Below are 17600 nucleotides of genomic sequence, written 5' to 3' on the forward strand. Positions count from 1 at the left end.
AAAACAGAGCCTCCAGTTAATAACATTCAGATAATGTAAAAATAGAAAAAGCAAAGGATTCACAGGCCAAGCAAAGATGTCGTTGACATGAGACAGTCTCAAGCAAATGCAACTGAACAGATGAAAACACACCCTCAGGCACTGGGGGGCACATTCACTCACTGTGAGTCTCCTTCAGCAGAAGCTATGCTAGTGCTTTTTCCAGACTCAGTTTGGTTGGTTGCTTGCTTTCTCTGCCCTCATCTCTTCATGCATTTCAGATCTTAAAGCTGCCCAAATTCCCATATTTTCCTCAGCTGCCTTTTTGTGGCACAGACTGGCCACCAAAAAAAACAGGAAATAAACTTCCTGTTCCAATGACACTGGGACAGCCTGTGTGGTTTCTCAGTGCCAAAGACTCCCTGAAGTGATTTCCACTATACAACAGGGCACAAAGCAGAGGAAAGTGAAAGTGGCTATGCTGTGTATCTATCCAGTGTAGAAGGAGACACAACCAGTTCCTGTCACTCCTAAGTGGCGCACAGATGGAGCAATTACTATTGGGCTGATAAACAGTCATAGAATCATAGAGTATCAGAATGACCTGAGTTGGAAGGGACCTACAAGGATCATTGAAGTCCAGCTCCTGGCCCTGCACAGGACCATCCCCAAGAGTCACACCATGTGCCTGAGAGCATTGTCCAAATACTTCTCGAACTCTAGCAGGCTTGGTGCTGTGACCACTTCCCTGGGAAGCCTGTACCAGTGCCCAACCACACTCTGGGTGAAGAACCTTTTTCTAATATCCTCCCCTGACACAGCTTCATGCCATTCCCTCATGTGGTGTCACTGGTCAAGAGGAGAAGAAATCAGCGCCTGCTGATCTTCTCATGCTTCCCCTTGTGAGGAAGAGTTGGACTCAATGATCCTTGTGGGCTCCTTCCAACTCAGAATACTCAGTGATTCTGTGAAGCTGTAGGCTGACATGAGGTCTCCACTCAGTCTCCTCTTCTCCATGCTGAACAAGCCAAGTGACCGCAGCTACTTGAGTCAGTTCACTTGTACATGGAATATGGGGGAAAAGGTCATTCTTGTGCTCAGACGGAAATTAGAGAAGAGTTTTGGCCTGAAGTGAAGGCAAGGAAGGGGATTCTTAAATGTCAGCATCTATCACTTAGATTTTTCACAATTACATGCTTTGCTTAAAAATGGCAATAAACAAAATGAAAGCTTTAGAAAATTTCATTTTCACATTAGTTGTTTTAATTAAAGCTGGTCTATGTTACAAAATGGTTTTACTACATTTACAAGACATATTTTTCTTTCTGGGTCCAAAAAACATTTTGTGTGGACTCAAAAAGAAATATGAATTTGTTTTTATTCACCAAAAATTACAAAACAATAGCTACAATTCCTTTTTTTTCTTTTTTTTTTCATTTCTAACCAAATCAAACAAACCTTCTTGGGTTTTTTTGAGGATGTTGTGGACTGATCAGGGATGATAGAATGGAGGGATGTATCCCTGCTCCTGTGTTGTGATAGGAATATGTAATTACCGGACCCATGCTTGAAAGCTCATCTTCCCACAGCAGCTCAGCTATCACCTGAATTAAGATGTGGATGTTTATTGTCAACATGCTGGGATGAGACATTCCCACAATCAATGAAATGCTCATGATTCAAGGGACACAGATACACAGCAGCATCTGACATGTCATGGAAACCTCCAAGCTGCTGGAAAGCAGGAGGGGTTTGGACCAGAAGCAATGTGGCTCTGGCACTAGCGCGCCAGCCCCGCTCGTGCTGCATTGCAAGATGTGGCCTTACCACAGGTTTTTTGGTTCTCTGTAAAGTTAGGATTATTCCCTCAGATGTTAAGACGACTGGAAATTTTCCAGCAGCACTGGGTATTTTTGAGCTGTTGCACATTCTCAGCTGCAGCCCTCCAAGCAGGCAAAAGCACCTTTATTGCTTTTCCCTGTCTGCCCTTCACACTCTTGATGAGGCTCCCATTAGCCTGCACAAAGCTGGTTATAATTCTCCTGCTGCCTATCAAAGCCTTCACAAGAGTTAGGCAGTTGGTGTGTAAAGACTGCTGCCTACCATGCTGACTAATGTTGTCTGATTGTTCCCTTGTACTCCCCCGTTGGTCCATCTGTACCCATCTGCTGCCTTTTGTCTTCTAATTAAAGTGTAACCACTTTGGGGTAGGAGACACCTTTCTTGTTAGTGTTCACTCAGCTCCCTGCAGAGCCGAGTCCCAAATCCATAACTGGGTGCTGTGGACAGCGATGATGACGTGTAACTGCATTGATATGTGGCAAGGGGGAACAGTGGCACCTCTCACTGCATGGCACGAGCGAGTCAGCTGAAAGAAAGTCCTAGACTAGAGCTCTCATCCAGAATACAACCACGGTAAGAGCAGCCTTCTCCTGTGGCTGGATGTTATCACATTAGTACACTGGGCACAATCCCCAGGGCTCCCCTGTCCAAGGAGTCAGGTTGGCAACCCCAGTAAAGGTCAGATGGCTACTATCACCCTCATCAGCTACACCAGCACAGGAGGCTGTAACTACAGGCCAGGTTTAATAAAGATCTCCAGATATTCCAATATCTGATTTGCATAAGAAGACAAGGTCTCTCCAAGAAGCTGTCACTGGTTTAATGTAAGAATTCCCTTCGGTAGCCAAGGAGTAGGGTCTGGTGGAGAAGAGCCAGAGTATTTTCTGCAGGCTCATGAATCATATAAATACACTCCAAAATTCAAGCAAACAAAGTCAGGAACTGCTTCAGCAAGAGGCAAAGAGAGTGAACAGCTTATACTGACATAATATACAGTGGTTAGGAGAAGACACCCTTTGGTGGTCAAAGAGCTAGACTAGCTTATTATTGCAGGATGCAGTAATCCATCAAAGACACCGTTTGACCAGTATGTCCAGCAGACTTACATAGGAGGCTTCTTCAGAAAGATTATTCCATTTATCATCTGATAAGGAAAGCTTAGTGTGGCACTCACATCTGCCCTTCTCCTTAGGAGTCAGGGTAAGATCACCATGGCCATAATTAGCCACAAATACATACAGTTACATCTTGGACAATTATGAGAAGTCAGGCCAAATCCTGACAGTGGGTGCAGCATAGGTGCACAAATAAAGCCATCTGGTTGTCTGATTGAATCAGGGTCATCAACAGACCCATCAGATGTGACCTAAATCAGGTTTCTAAGGGACACTCATTTGGGAGTGAGGTATCCATAAAATATGTATTCTTTGATGCAAGCCTGCTGTCTAATGAGAAGTAAGGCATTTGGCAAATTGTGGTCTCTTAGAAAAATGTCCAGAAAGAACACTTTAAGGGGGGAAACGCAAGTAACAGACTCCCATTTTAATTTCAGCCATATGTGCTTAAACCCAGAACAGTCCATCTGCCCTAAGTGAAGCTATATCCTTCTAAAAACTGGTTCTATGGGAACAAAATCAGTCACTAACTCTGAGTAGGTTTAAACAAGCTCCTATGCCATTTCTCCTCAGGGACAATGAGTCATGAATCCCCATGTACACAGCGAAATTAGCAAAACAAGACTGATTGGCAAAAACAATCCAATCTTGTCTCACTGTAAAAGGAGTCAGTGGAATAAAAAATCATTTCCTCTTTGGACATGCAGGCAAGATGCCAAAACTCCACACACAGAGCAGAACCTGATCAAAGGCAGTAAATTCTACCCCATAAAGGTAAACATACCTGTGCATACACGTGTAAGTAATCAGAAGGGCTTGCTTAGGTGGGCACCAGACAACACGAGGAAGAAACTGTCTCGCGCAATCTAGTCATCTTTCCAAAGGCAGGGGAGGGCCTTCAGAGAAGGCTTGGATTTGTACAGCTGCGATTTTCACCTTATAGCCCTACATTCTTGTTCCTGTCTTATTTTTAAAGAGCCTTCTTAAGAAGGCTTTTCTTCTTTAAGAAAGTGAAATAAAAAAAATCTAAATCCTTCCTTATGCTAAGCAATATAACAGATACATGATTCATTTTGGTTCTTCATGCAGTAGTGAGTGCCACATGGACCCTTACTAAAAGCCAAGAATACTGATCAGATTTTCAGTCCTCTTCCCCCTCTCCCCTGTTATTTTTGCCACTGGAACACTGAAGCACACAAAGAAATTATACTGACTATTTCTTTTGGTGCACAGAAAGACTTGAGATCAGGCCCCAAGGCTGCATCATCATCAAATGCTACAGCCTCTTCAGCATCTCTGTGGTGTTCATCAGTTCTTCAAAGACACAGACTTTGGGACGTGACAAGTACCTCCATAAGGGCTTTTGTTTGCAGCCATCCACAACAGCCTTTGTGTGCCAACTGCCTGCTCATATAAAAGGTACATGGTAGAAGCTTGCAGAAATTAAGTCCTTACTGGACCAGGCTTGAAGTTTTTGCTGATCAGCTTGTCCATAACCCAGGTTTTCCCTCCTATCATTTAAGCGGTTTTTTATGAGACACTCTTCAGGTTCACCTTGCTCATCTAATCACAGAAATGTAGGCTGGCAGAGAACCACAAGAGATCACTTACTGCATACACCAGCTCTGAGGCAGGACAAGACAGACTGAGATCCCACACTGTTGGATATTTTTCTATGTGTCCTCCAGCAAATGAACCTCTACCAGCAAATGAGCCTCACCATGCCAACAATTAGACAGCTCCCTACATATCTAACTGAAATCTTTCTGCTTGGAAATTTAGCAAGGTGTCTCTTCTTCTTTCTGCCTACTGTGGGCATGAAAAGCAACTGACCATAATGTCCTTTTTTTAACAGTTATTTAGGTATCCAAAGATACCTTTCCTCTTTTTTCTAGATAAAAGAAATCTTTATTTTTCATTTTTCTCTTCCAAATCCTTCTTTCCTTTCTGCAGGTACCTCTCACACCCTAAGCATGGATGGGCATAACACTGCTCTGTCCCAAGCTAGGGACAGGGTCACACAAGCTTACAAACTCACACGGACTATGATCAAGGCTGAACGCATTTCTGGAAAGCCCATGAGGCAGAGAGTAGTGGCACCATTTTCCACCCTGTTGCAGCATTAGGAAGTCCTGGGAGTCTACAGTCACTGAGGTAGCCGACAGTGTGTCAGAGCAAATGGCCCCATTCCCAGGGAGCACTAATATGTGTGATGGTGTAAGGGTACAGGCTAAGAGCAGCCTGTCTGAGTTTGCAATCATGTCCACACTGATGGCTAGAGGAAGCAGAACAGATGCTGCTAATTGATTTTCAAGAGTTCAAAAGTCAAATGCTGATAATTACAGGAGCAGCAGCAGGTAAACATTTTATCTGCTGAGGGGAGTGAAGGTTGATAGGGGCAGAAGATTAGCACATGCAGCGGAGAAAATGAATATTTCAACATAAGTTTCCCATTTGTCCTCTAAGATGGCTTGTAGTGGCACCCTGACCAAACCCATCACCTGGGGCTCTGCTCGTCCAGATAGGAAGAGGAGTTAATGGAGCAATGGTTAATAGAGCAAGGAGTTAATGATAAGAGATGGAGGGAGCTTGCAAATCTAAGGGCTCTGTGGGATGGCACAAGAAGCTGGCATCATGAGCCTCACGGAAAGGTGCTCTGAATTCCCAGTGACACACCTAAGAGAAGAGGCAGAGAAGCAGCAGCAGAAGGAGAGGCTGAGCACAACCTACTGATAGAAGTGATGCAAAACTAACTAGAAATTAAAGTAGAGAAAGAATTGCAGAGGGGGCCTCAGTGATCATAACATTTATGTCATCCCCAGGTTTGCTGGGGGGGAAGTAAGGAAGCAGATAGGAGGAGCTGGGAGCTAATGGGACAGGACTGCTGTGCACTGACTCAGTAGAGAAAGAGGATGTGAACAAGAGCTGGAGATAGCAGCACTTGCTAGCTCTCATGAAGGGATCATGAACCCAGAAATAAGTCCTCATCATACGTGGGATTATAGGAGAGCAGAGGAGAAAGGCAACTAGCGAATTAAAATCCTGGGTGAAAACTTCCCACACGAAACGTCACAACCCACCGACGCAAAACCTAGTGCAGTACCAAGCCTCTAGCTCACCCTGTAAGACCTCTGGCCCCAGCTCATCACTGCACTGAGGCATGGCCCTTCGCGGGGCATAAGGGTAGACCCCCTTCACCACCTCCATCTGCATACCTGCACCTCTATGATAAATGGGGCATCTAGGCACCCAAAGCACATCTAGGCTGCCTGGCCAGTGAAGCAACAAGCTTTGCTAACTAGCTGATTAAAAGTAGTGAGGGAAGGCATGCAACCTGCTGCCCCAAAGGAGCAGAGAACAGAGAAGTGAATAAAAGGCATCACATTTGCTTCTCATGAGGAAGCATGGTTAAAACAGCAGAAGAGTTCAGGTTACTGCCCCTGTGCAGAAAATGGTTTCTCTACTTGAGAAATTCTTTCATGATTGTCAGCCCCGGAAGATTTCAGCTTGTTGGAAGGACCTGTGAGGGATTTATCATCATCAGAGTCTGGGGTCAGCTGCAGCTCTTCTGGAAAAGGAATTCCTGTTCTGAAATAACTGGTGAGGTTTTGAGATATTTATTCCCAAATTGGGATGAAAAAATCAAAATTGCAAAAGATTTCACAGACCTGAAATCCTGAAACAACTCAATCACTGTCTGCATCTTTGCTGCTCAGAAAATGGAAGACTTCACACCTGGATTAAAATGTATCGTTAAAATGTATTCCATGACACATATCTCTCTATTTGCCATCTTTCAAGAATCAATTGCACCAAGCTGTACAGAGCTGCAAATTGTGTTACTAAATCCAGAGGAGACTAATAAAAACAATGAGAACACTAGAAAACATGACCTACCAGGAGAGACTGAACAAATTCTTGTTTAATCTACAGCAGAGATTACTGGGAGACAACATGATAGAAGCCTTCAAACCCACATAGGGAAGATAAGAAGGGGGAGAAAATAAACAATTATCTCTGTCCATTAGGGAGATGCCAAGTATTAATAGGCTTAAACTGAAGCCAGGGAAATCTAGGTTAGACGTCAGAAAAACCTAGCAGGCTAAGGAGAAAGAAGTCCTGGAAGAGATTGACTCAGGATTTCATGGGGTTTCTAGCACTGAAGGTCTTTCAGAACAGGTGACACAAACATCTGTCAGGAATAATTTAGTCTAGTTGAACCCTCCCTTGGGCACAGGGAAGTACTAAATGACCTCTTGATGTTCCTTCTAGGCACAGCATCTGATTATGGATAAAAGTGTGCAGCAATGTAGGTAAAGACTGAGCTCTAGTGAATGCACACAACTGAACCAAATCAGTGTTTCCCATGCAGCCTTTCATCTGTTGACTCCTACTGCCTGAGTGTTTGCCTAAAAGTTGCCAGGACAAAGCATCTTCCTAATTTACATAAAATTAGTGAGAATCTGGACAATCTTACACTGTAAAGCAATGCACTTATAAAGGTATTGGGATTATGTGCTAATAATATATGAATAATTTCTGTCTTGTATTATGGCATTGCCTGGGAGCTGTTGTTAAGGGCCAGCACTCTGTTTTGCCTGACTCTCTGCAAACATGGAACAAAACTATGATCTTTGTCACAATCTCTTTTTTCACACTTATATTTTAATGTTTGCATTTCTGCTGGATGGAAAAAAAATTAGGAAAAAGAGCATGAGGTTCCAGGTATGAAAGGTTTTTGTCTGTGATCAGAACATGTTGGAGATGACTTCTGTGTTTTCTAGGAAGAACCTGCCAGCATAAAATTCAACCTGCTCAGACCTGGATTAAAATAATCTGATCTTCTCACTGAGACACCCACTTCAAGATAAAGCATTTGTGTCCATTGTGCTTTTCTTACGACTATTACCATAGTTCATCATACCTTCATTTCAGTCCAACCTCAACTTCTACTAAATGAAGAATTGGTTTGGTTTAATGGATGCCAAGTAGTCCCCACGGATAGTAAGGCTCAGGCAGGGCCCAAGTCTAACCCCATCACTCCAGATCACCAGGATCCCTTCCATTAATTGTTTGGTTCATCTGAGAGACCAAGGATACACTCTCAGAGACCGAACAATCCCACTTACCACTCCTGGATGCCACCAAGCCCTCACTAAGGATGCAACAGGGTAATGCATGTGACAGGCAAGAAAAAACAGGACTGTATTTAGCTGTGCCTCCCCAGAGACTGCAAAGCATTCCAACAACAGATTCCCCATAGCCAGCCCTGCTAATAATAATCCCTAGCAGGATTCATGCTGCTACTGCCTTATTTTCCTGCTCTGACAATGGAGTTTTTTCTCCTGAGAGAACAAATCTAGTGCCAGCTAGGAACAAATCCTCTTGGACTTTGCCTAGTAGGCTTTAGTGAAGTTGACTTATGGACAGAGCCTGACAAGAGGTCTCTGCAGCCTGAGCTTTGCATGCCTAACCCCTGTGCAGTATCCAGACAGTGTGGCTCCAACTATGTCCAAGAGTTGTCCACACACGCTGATGCCATGCTATATGTTTCCTCACACTCCTGCCCCACTGAGACCTCCTCTAACTCTGCCAGACCATACGCTCTCATCGGGTCCACATAGTGCCAAGACCATGAGGTAGACAGATCCTCCTGGAAGCCAGGCACAAGCTGGGGCCTTTCACTTTCTTCCCAAACTCCTGCAACTACTGGGAGACCTTAATGCCTGCTGGGCACTAATGGCTCTTCTGCCTCCTTCAAAAGTTGTTCCTCCAGCCCTCTTCTGAACACACTTCTCCTGACAGCTTTCTGTTTCATTCTCATTTCACCATTAATTTCTTCCTTGCTTTCACCATGCAGGCCACTTGAAACTCCATGAGTTTCAAGCAGCCAAGGAGAGAAGACTTTCTGTGCCTGGTGGGACAAAGGGGCATTTTTCTAGGCCATATGCATGATCACATCCAGACCAAGTTCTGCTTCATATCTGTCAGTGTTCTGCTGAATTCTCAGTGCTTTTTCTCTGACTTCTCACCCCCATCACTTTTTTATATCTCATTTTCCTAGCCTTCAAACTACCCCCTCTGCTTCAATTGAAACCCTTCAGGAGAGCTTGTTCTGAACCTGGACCACTGACATTTATGTGGGAGGTGAAACAAACCAAAACTTCACACTAACTCGGAAATCCGCACCATTTCTAAAATGGTGCTTTGGGTTACATGCAAAATATTCCAAAATATGCAAATTTGGATCTTTGAACAACTCGATATGATCTCATGTTCACGTCCTACTTAATGCACCGTCCCATTGCAAATGACACTGGCCAGATATATCAAGCATAGTTAACACTGGCATATATTACTAAGTGTAGCTGTAGTCAATCATAGCTGTTTAGCATACAGAACTTCACTGCCTCCAAGCCATACAAAAAAATATTTTCTGTCTCTGCCATTCAAGCTCATGGTACGGAGGAGGTCTGTCCTCTGAAAGGCTGGAAAAACGTTACAGAAAGGAAGCTGATGAATTTTTTATGCATGCTAATGGAAGGATGTAATGGCATCCTGCATGGAGATGACAGCAGCCTGGGTACTGGAGATACCAATGGTCCAGGATGCAAGAAGCAGATTGCCAGCCCTTAATAAGAACTACAGAAGGGTGGAGGGGATTATTCGCCTGGAGCCTTCCTCCATCCTCTTCCCTGACACGGTTTGAGAATTACCAAACATTTCCTACCCTCTCCCACTTCCTCTCCTTGGTCAAAAGGATGATGACCAGCTTGGGATGCATCTGGTATCCGTCCTCACTGAACGACAAATTCCTGCCTTCAAAGGTGACATTGATCAGGTACCTGTAGGAAAGAGAAAAGAGAAAGGAGACCATTACTGCTTGGGAACCAAACTCAAAACAAGAGCCTGCCTCCCTCCTGCAACTTACATCAGGAGAGTAGGAGCACAGTGCAAACATTGGAAAACCTAAGAGGAAGGGAGACAGAGAAACAGGACAATTACTCCAGGAATTGGGACAATCAGGCAAGGCAAGGCAACTGCCCCCATTTTGTGACTGTAATAGGGAAATGATGTGCTATGTTGGTTCTCAAGGAATTCCTGAAAGAACTCTAAGAGTCTCACTCACACACACATACACACATGCACACAGACACACACACATATACACGTGCCCATAGTCCCACCTCTTACCTCAAAGGGCAGAGGAATCCATAGCAATCAGCTATGTAAACACACTCCACAGCCTACACTTTGCTCGCTCTCCAAAGGAGACTTTGCAGGCCATTTGAGGACAGTGATGGCCTACAGGTGAAGCAATGGAGACAGCCTCCCTCCAGCCCAATTATCAAGGTAATGATTAGGGAAGCTGTGGAGAGCAGAAGAAGGAGCAGCACACCTACAAGAAGCTCTATCCCTATCAGAGCCAGCACACCTCATGGGGCCCAAAGTGATCCTATGAAGAAGCTTAGGAATAGGGACAAGGATGTTGAGAGCCCAGTAAAAGTTCTTTTTCCTAGGGACAGAGTCATGCCTTACACCCAGTAAGATCAAATTAAAGGGTGATCAGCCCTGCAGCCAACATTAACGATTCTCTTTGTCTGGAAAGGCCCCTTCATTTCTGCACAAGGCACTCCCCTTTAGGGCATCTCATGTCAGCTGTACAAATGGACTATTAAATAGTCCAGGCTTCAATCTCATTTATCCTAAAGCCTCTTTATTGAGCTCTGGCAGTAGGGAAGACCTTTAGGTGGACTGAGATTACAGCTACACTGATTTCAAGGCCTTGCTGCATCATGAGAGCATGTTAAAGTGATGTTGCTGTAAATAAGAATTGGGGCTATTGTTTCCTGAACTGTCAGACCATCCAGAAAGACACTGTGGGGAAGAGGAGGAGGCAAATACACATTTCACAGTTCAGTGGTTTATATGACATCTCCATGGCACTCTGACAGTTTCCCCTGTTCATATATTTCACTTCAATTCACAATCTTGTTGCATGAAGTAGATTTTACCTTTATAAACCTGCTCTGGCACCAGTAGCATCACATCACTGTGAGAGACAGAGGTGACCAAGCTGCCTGCAGGGCTAGCCCCAGGACTCTTCCCTCCCCTACTTCGCACAGTTCTATAAATTACACAAGCAACATTTCTATTACAGACGTGAGAGGTTCTTCTGCTCTATTACACCATGACATCGGGAAACATTTCCTAATATTCAGCTTCAATTTGTCCCTTCTGAACTCAATTTGAACCAATTTCAAGAAAATAAAAAAGGGGGGGAAAGTCTGATTTTTTCAGTGGGTTTCAATCTGCTCGCAGAGACCTCCCTGCTAATCTATTGAAAGCATTAGTATCAGGGAAACTTCTTCAAGCAAATAAAAAACCAGGTCATGATTTCCACTTCTTCCTTTTTCAAATGTTTTGTTCTAACTCCATTAATCAACCAAATTCATTCACTAATTCCCCAATGCCAAGTGCAATCAGCAATTATGTTTATTTCTAAAGGAAATTCCACACTTGCTCCATGTTGTGACCTTCAGGGGATGTGCACAGCTTTGGAAACACAGCCATAAGGGAGCCCAGCATGAAAGATTTGTAACAGGATGATATTCAAAGGCAGACTACTGGTTATTTTCCAAACACCAGAGCCATTCAGCACCCAAACACTGAGAGTACCCTGAAACATCTTCCACGTGGAAAATCTGAGCCATGCAATTCTTTGTAAAGGTGTAAAACATCCCATCTCAGCACTTCACATGCTCTTTTTCTGGCATTTCTTTCCCAGCTGCATGCATTGCTCTGGTACTGAGGAATGTCACGCAGAGACCATCGCCAGGCATGTGCACCCTACAATACCTAGTTAGGGCTCCGGTGGTGGGAAGATTCTTCCAGTAGACCAAGATTACAACTACACTCACTTCATGACTTCTCTGCACTGGCCACCAGAGTAAAGACAAAGAAAGGCTCCAAGAAGATGAGGATGCCATTAGCCTGATGGGAGCTGTAGTTTTATAAGTCAGTGAGTAAGCAGTGCCAATACCTAATTAAACAAACACCAATATTAAACCGTTTTCAGCCCTCTTTCCCCTCACATCCAAGAATGATTCCATTATGGGAATCTCCTTTGCACAGCCTGACAAGAAGAGTTCACAGAAATCAGCAACAGATATGAGACAAGAGGGTGTCATTTCTGTTCATTTTCCACCAGAAAGATTAGAACCACTAATAATAATCAAGGAGGGATCATCAACAACTCCAATCCTTGCAGCTATCTTGAGATTTACCTTTAAAGAAGCACTAAAATCCCTTGCTTTCCACCTTAATGACTGAAATTAGTCTACAAAATAACTCTTCAGAGGGTTTTCTCTAGAACTCATTAGCAATATGTTTACAAAAGTTTGCAGGGGGAGTGCAGGAGAAGTGGCTTTCCCTCAGCTTTCCCTGTACACCTGCACCTTTTTGATCCTGCCACCCAACACAGGGATATAGGCAGAAAGCAGCGCACAGGGATCTGCGGGGCTTGCTTGGGTGTCCTGAGCCGATATGATAAAGCATCACGGCTTGAAGGACTCCCTGGCAGACCAAGTCAGCAACATGCTGCAAGGCAGCCACACTCGAGTGGCTCTGCCCTTCATCATTACTGCAGCAATAGTCATCCCCTTCAGCAGCACTGCTGCCCTCCTACACCAGCACTACTGCTGCCTGCTCTGGCCAGGGGAATTTGTTTCCTCCCTACAGCTTACACGCACTTCAGTCCCTAAACAGGCAACCAGGGGGCTGAGAGACTCCGTGATATGTCTGAACTGAGCCACCAGCTGTAATAGGGGCACAGTGCGAGGGCAGCAGACTGTGCACGCAGGTGAGGCAAACCAGGATGAAGCTGTGCCTGTAAAGGTCTTAATTCATGAGTCCCTGAATGTTTGGAATTCCAAGATGGAGAGACATAAAGACAAAGAGGGCACAGTGGGGGCAGACACAGGCAATTTAATTTAATTTCCTAGAAGCACCTTTCTGCAAAAGATTTTGCTTATGTGGGAATTTCTGGAGCTGCTTGGTGCAAGGACAGAAGGGTTGAGCCCTTCACCAGCCCAGTGGAGATGCAGCAGACACAATGCCCAAACTCAAACGTGTGGGAGCAAAACATATACTTAACATTCCACAACACTGTGGAAACAGGCTGACATTGTGAGCCCTGTGGTATAGACAAGCAGGCAGGAACAAAAAGAACGGACATACCCTTGGGCACAAAGAAAATCAAACTCAGGGGACCCCAGTCCCCATCCTGTGCTCTGAGGTAACATCACCCATCCTAGATGTAAGGCTGTCAGCCCTGCAAGTTAATGGAGAGTGTTTCGAAGTCTGGTTGGCATAGGAAACAGAGCATTAAAACCACATCAGATGGCCAATTTAGGACCAGCAGAGAGATGATGACATTTTAAATGGTTTCAGCCAGGGCTGGAGAAAGCCTGAAGAGGCAAATGTGGCAGGCGCAGGGGGCTTGAGGGAACACAGAAAGGGTGCTAACAGAATTTTTCTCTGCCCTAGAGACAGATGTGAAGGAGATACACTTGAAATTAGCTCTAACCACTCCTAATTCTGCCTTCAGTACCTTGCAGGGAATCAGCTCCTCCTGAGCCTGCTGACTGGATGGGCAAATTTGGACATTGCATCGGTTCAGTCCGTCATACTCCCTGCCTCACACGTGTGCACCACACACACACACTCTCCCCTGTGTCCTGTCAGTGCTTGTTATGCTTCAATGAGACAAACAGGCTGTCTGAAATAGCGTGATTATCCTAACATCAACTGCTTCCCTGAATAAGGCAGACCATATAAGTAAAACAGCCTCTCCACAGTCAGCACTGGGGAGTAATCTCAGCAGCCCAGCACACAAGGGAAAAACAGAGTTTAGGTGGAGGATGGAGAAGGAAAAGTTGTGAGATACCTCTGACAGAGTAGATTTTCAGGGTAAAAGGCAGATGGAGTGTGAAGCAGGATAAATGGATGGGGATGCAGACCACCATCATCCTGTTGGGAAACTCACTGTAATGGAAAACACTGAGGCAAATCATAAGAGCAGTGAGATGAAGGCAGTGAAAGGCCTTTACCCCACAGAAATAGCATTTTTTCCCCCCTAGAGACAGCATTAAAAACTCACTAGCCAGAGGTATCAGGGAACAGGCATAGCTGCCTTCCCAGATTGACTTCATGCCCAGGAAAGAGCAAAAAAAGGCACGTTCCTTTATTTCAGTACGAGTGCCCGCAGGTCCAAACCACGTTCCCTCGCTCAGCACCAGCAAGACCTACCCAGCCTGGCCTGATACAAACAGCCAGAGCAAAGTACATCTGCCCAGCCTTCCAGCAGGTCCTTCCCCCCCCCTCAAGCCTGCTCCTGCATAAGGATGGACAGAAAGACCAGTGAACTCAAAGGACAGGGAAAAGGGAGTTTAGGACCAGTATAGCTATCTACAAATGGGAATTCTGACCTTCAAGTGGCAAGTGATTGACAGATAAAGATTTAACCAGCACTAGCTATGTCGTTAATACCTTCTGCTCTCATCTGGGAGACTGAAATAGTGTAAATTTTTAACAAGAAAACTACCCTTCAACTTCTGATTTAAACCTCCATTCTCCAAACCCATGGAAAGCTTAGAATAATATAGATATTATTTCTCCGTACCCTTGTTCAAAAATTCCGTGACTGCCTCTGCCTTAGAGGACAGCCAACACTTGCTCAACAGCCATCCAGAGCCAGCTGTGTGTGTATGAGGTCTCTTGAGTTAAGACAGTCTCCACAGGATACTAAAAGCCAATTGCTCAATCCAAAAAAAGGTGAGAACGGGCTCTGCCTGGTTTTCAATCAAATTTTGCCATGGACTGTACTGACCCTGGCTGAGCCTTTCAGAGATTCTCTCATTGCTCATTGCCCTGCATTGTCCCTCCCACTGCTGTGCTGCCAGTGGCCTGGTGGAGCTGTGAAAGGAGGCACATCTGGTTGTGTCTGTGTAACATCTGTCTGGTGTCAGGTACAATTTAGAGTGAAAGGACTCCATGCAAAGGGCATGCGTGCAGCTGATTTTATGTAACAAGAGGCATGGTCTTCTCTCTGCTATTATGAAGAGCAAAACCAAAACGAGATAGGAAAAAACCAGAAACAATCATTAACTATGAAAATTAAATCTTAAAGGATTATACGAGGGGTATCTCACTCATCTTCACTTGTTTCTTTCTGTTTCACTGTCAGTGTTACCATTGAATACACGGAGATGAACAGCAAGAAAGAAAGCACAAGTAGAAAAGAGACCAGCCAAATTCCATATTGTGCAGGCATCCAGCACCAGAAAATCTACCCAAGCTATAGCCTAAATTACCACTGGGAACCAATCTGACCAGTAGCCTTAGAGAAATGCCCAGAGCTCAAGATTGTGTTCATTAAGCAAAAAGAAGATCATCTAGACTAAGAAATATCCCTCAGGCTAAAAGATAACAGAAATATAAGAAATTAATTTGGTTTGCCTCTGCTGTCCACACCTTTTTAGAAGACAAGAGGGCAGCTACTGGACTGGAATAAATCAGTGATATTCATCTGACATCAATGGAATGATACTGCTCAATCCGCTGAGATTGGTCCCTCACCTCTAGGAAGATGAATTTTCTTGGTGTTTGATTCTGACCACTGAAATAACCATTTCTGGTGGAAGATGAATTTCTACTGAACTGTCCTTGCTGTTTCTCCATCATATTCAGCAAAGTTGTTTTGAAAGCAATGTGTATGTGTGCTAAGACTTCCAAGTGACAGTTCCTATATACAGTGGAAGGATGAAACTTTTCCGTCACTCTCTCTGTTAATCATAAAAAAAATGATACTTCCACTTTATTTCCCATTTCTTCTATTTATCTACCATGAATTTGTCATTTCAGAAAGACTTTGAGATGACAGTTCCTGGGGACTGATGATATATCTATCCTTAGAGGATGTAGGGAGCCACAGCAATGACAGGGCTGCTTTCCTACACACATTGCTTGATCCTAATGAGACAGGACCATTCCCAAGAATGAGAAGCAAAGTTCACTTTCCACATCCTGAGCAGTCTCCAGCCTCACTCCTGAAAACATAAGAGGAAACTCATCACTGCAGTACAGGGTTTTGCATCACAGACAGATATCCCTCAGACAGCAGACAGAGGGGGGGGACTCATTGTGCAGGGTCACCAAATTACCCCTCAGTGGGGAACATGGGGTCAGCTCCAACCTGGGGCAGAAATGACAGTAGTAACACCTAGGTAAAAGTCTGCTTGTCCAGCTGCTTCGGTAAGCTTCAGAGTTTTCACAATAACATTTTCCTCCATGTATATAATATCATCTAGGCTCTGATCTCCCATTTGCTTTTCATCCTATTCCGTTACTGCTTTTAATAGAAATTGGATCATTTGGGTCTAGTGGCACTGCACACTCCCTTTACCAGGGCGCTGCTGACAGTACCAAGGCTAGACTGTGAGACCTAGATCACTTGTAGGAAACATAAATATACGTTAGGATGAGGTGACCTGTTTATGGAAAAAAGGGCAAAATAAGTCTTCATTTTGCCCCATCCACTATGCTGGTCATAGCAATATCTTGAAAACTCAATCAAAGCCAAATTTGTCTCACATGTATCCAGACTAACTTATTTTCACAAAGGCCAGAACCATGAAAAATTATCCACCAAAACAATTTTTTAAGTGGGAAAGAGAGATAAGAATTTAGAACAACATTTTCTTAGGAAGAGGTCAACATTTTGTCAGAAAGAAAAAGAAACATAAGATCTAAAAACTGTAATAACATTGGACAGAAGATGAAGCTTCTGGCACCATTATGCTCCCACACAGTCTAGTCTGTTGCATGACACCTTTCATGCCCTCTTTTTGCGGACAAGATCCCCAATTAAAACATATCTGTAATGTGCCACATTGAGAGAATCCTACAAGGAAAAGTATCACCTCAACAGACAAAGGAATATCACCAAAGATTTAGTTCAAGTTTTGTGAAGGAGAAATAGGAATATAAAATTCCCATGCTCCTAATCACAAGAGACAGCAAATAGTATTTCCATGTCAAAATATTCTGTTTTAACCCCAAAATATTTGATTAACAAGTATTGTTTTCTTCCAAAATTATGTCCTTTTTTGGTATTTTTATTTTTTCCCTGGAAAAATGACATAGTCCTGAGTAGCTAGAGAATATATCTTCACATCTTGTGGCCTCACTGGAAATAAAACAGATATAAGAAAAGTGTTTTAAGAGCAGACTCTGGTTAAAGCTGGAAATACTTATAAATGTCATAGGAAATCAGTTTTTTTCAGAAAGGTTTTTTTAGCCATAAAAGCTTTGATAAAAACAAATATACTTCTGAATTGACTCATCAAACCTTTAAGTAACAGAAAATAGCTAATAGAAAATTAGCTTTAAGGTCAAAATTGTTACAGTGACCACATAAAATAAAAACTAAATGTTCAGTCCAAAATGAGATCAAACTGCAAAGCTTTAAAGAGTTAATAAATTCTTGCTAATTACTTTTATAAAGTATTATTTTTTATTGCTACATCTTTACATCCTTCCTTATTCGTTAGGAACAGATAACATATCAGTTTTCTCCAAAGTAAAACTAGTTTTCAAGGTATT

General features: G+C 43.6%; 1 protein-coding gene across 5 annotated transcripts in view; it reads right to left on the reverse strand.

Annotated features, from left to right (window-relative positions):
* The window catches only part of GRIN2B (glutamate ionotropic receptor NMDA type subunit 2B), a 212276-nt gene that overhangs the window by 70628 nt on the left and 124048 nt on the right, over positions 1 to 17600 (reverse strand). For all 5 annotated transcript variants that reach the window (XM_017827682.1, XM_017827683.1, XM_017827681.1 and 2 more), the window contains one exon: positions 9667 to 9781. In XM_017827682.1, coding sequence (XP_017683171.1) covers positions 9667 to 9781 — 115 coding nt within the window. The remainder of the gene's footprint in view (positions 1 to 9666; positions 9782 to 17600) is intronic.

The sequence above is a fragment of the Lepidothrix coronata genome, unplaced genomic scaffold (genome assembly GCF_001604755.1).
Source record: "Lepidothrix coronata isolate B3197 unplaced genomic scaffold, Lepidothrix_coronata-1.0 Scaffold141, whole genome shotgun sequence".
In the NCBI taxonomy this organism is placed as follows: Eukaryota; Metazoa; Chordata; class Aves; order Passeriformes; family Pipridae; genus Lepidothrix; species Lepidothrix coronata.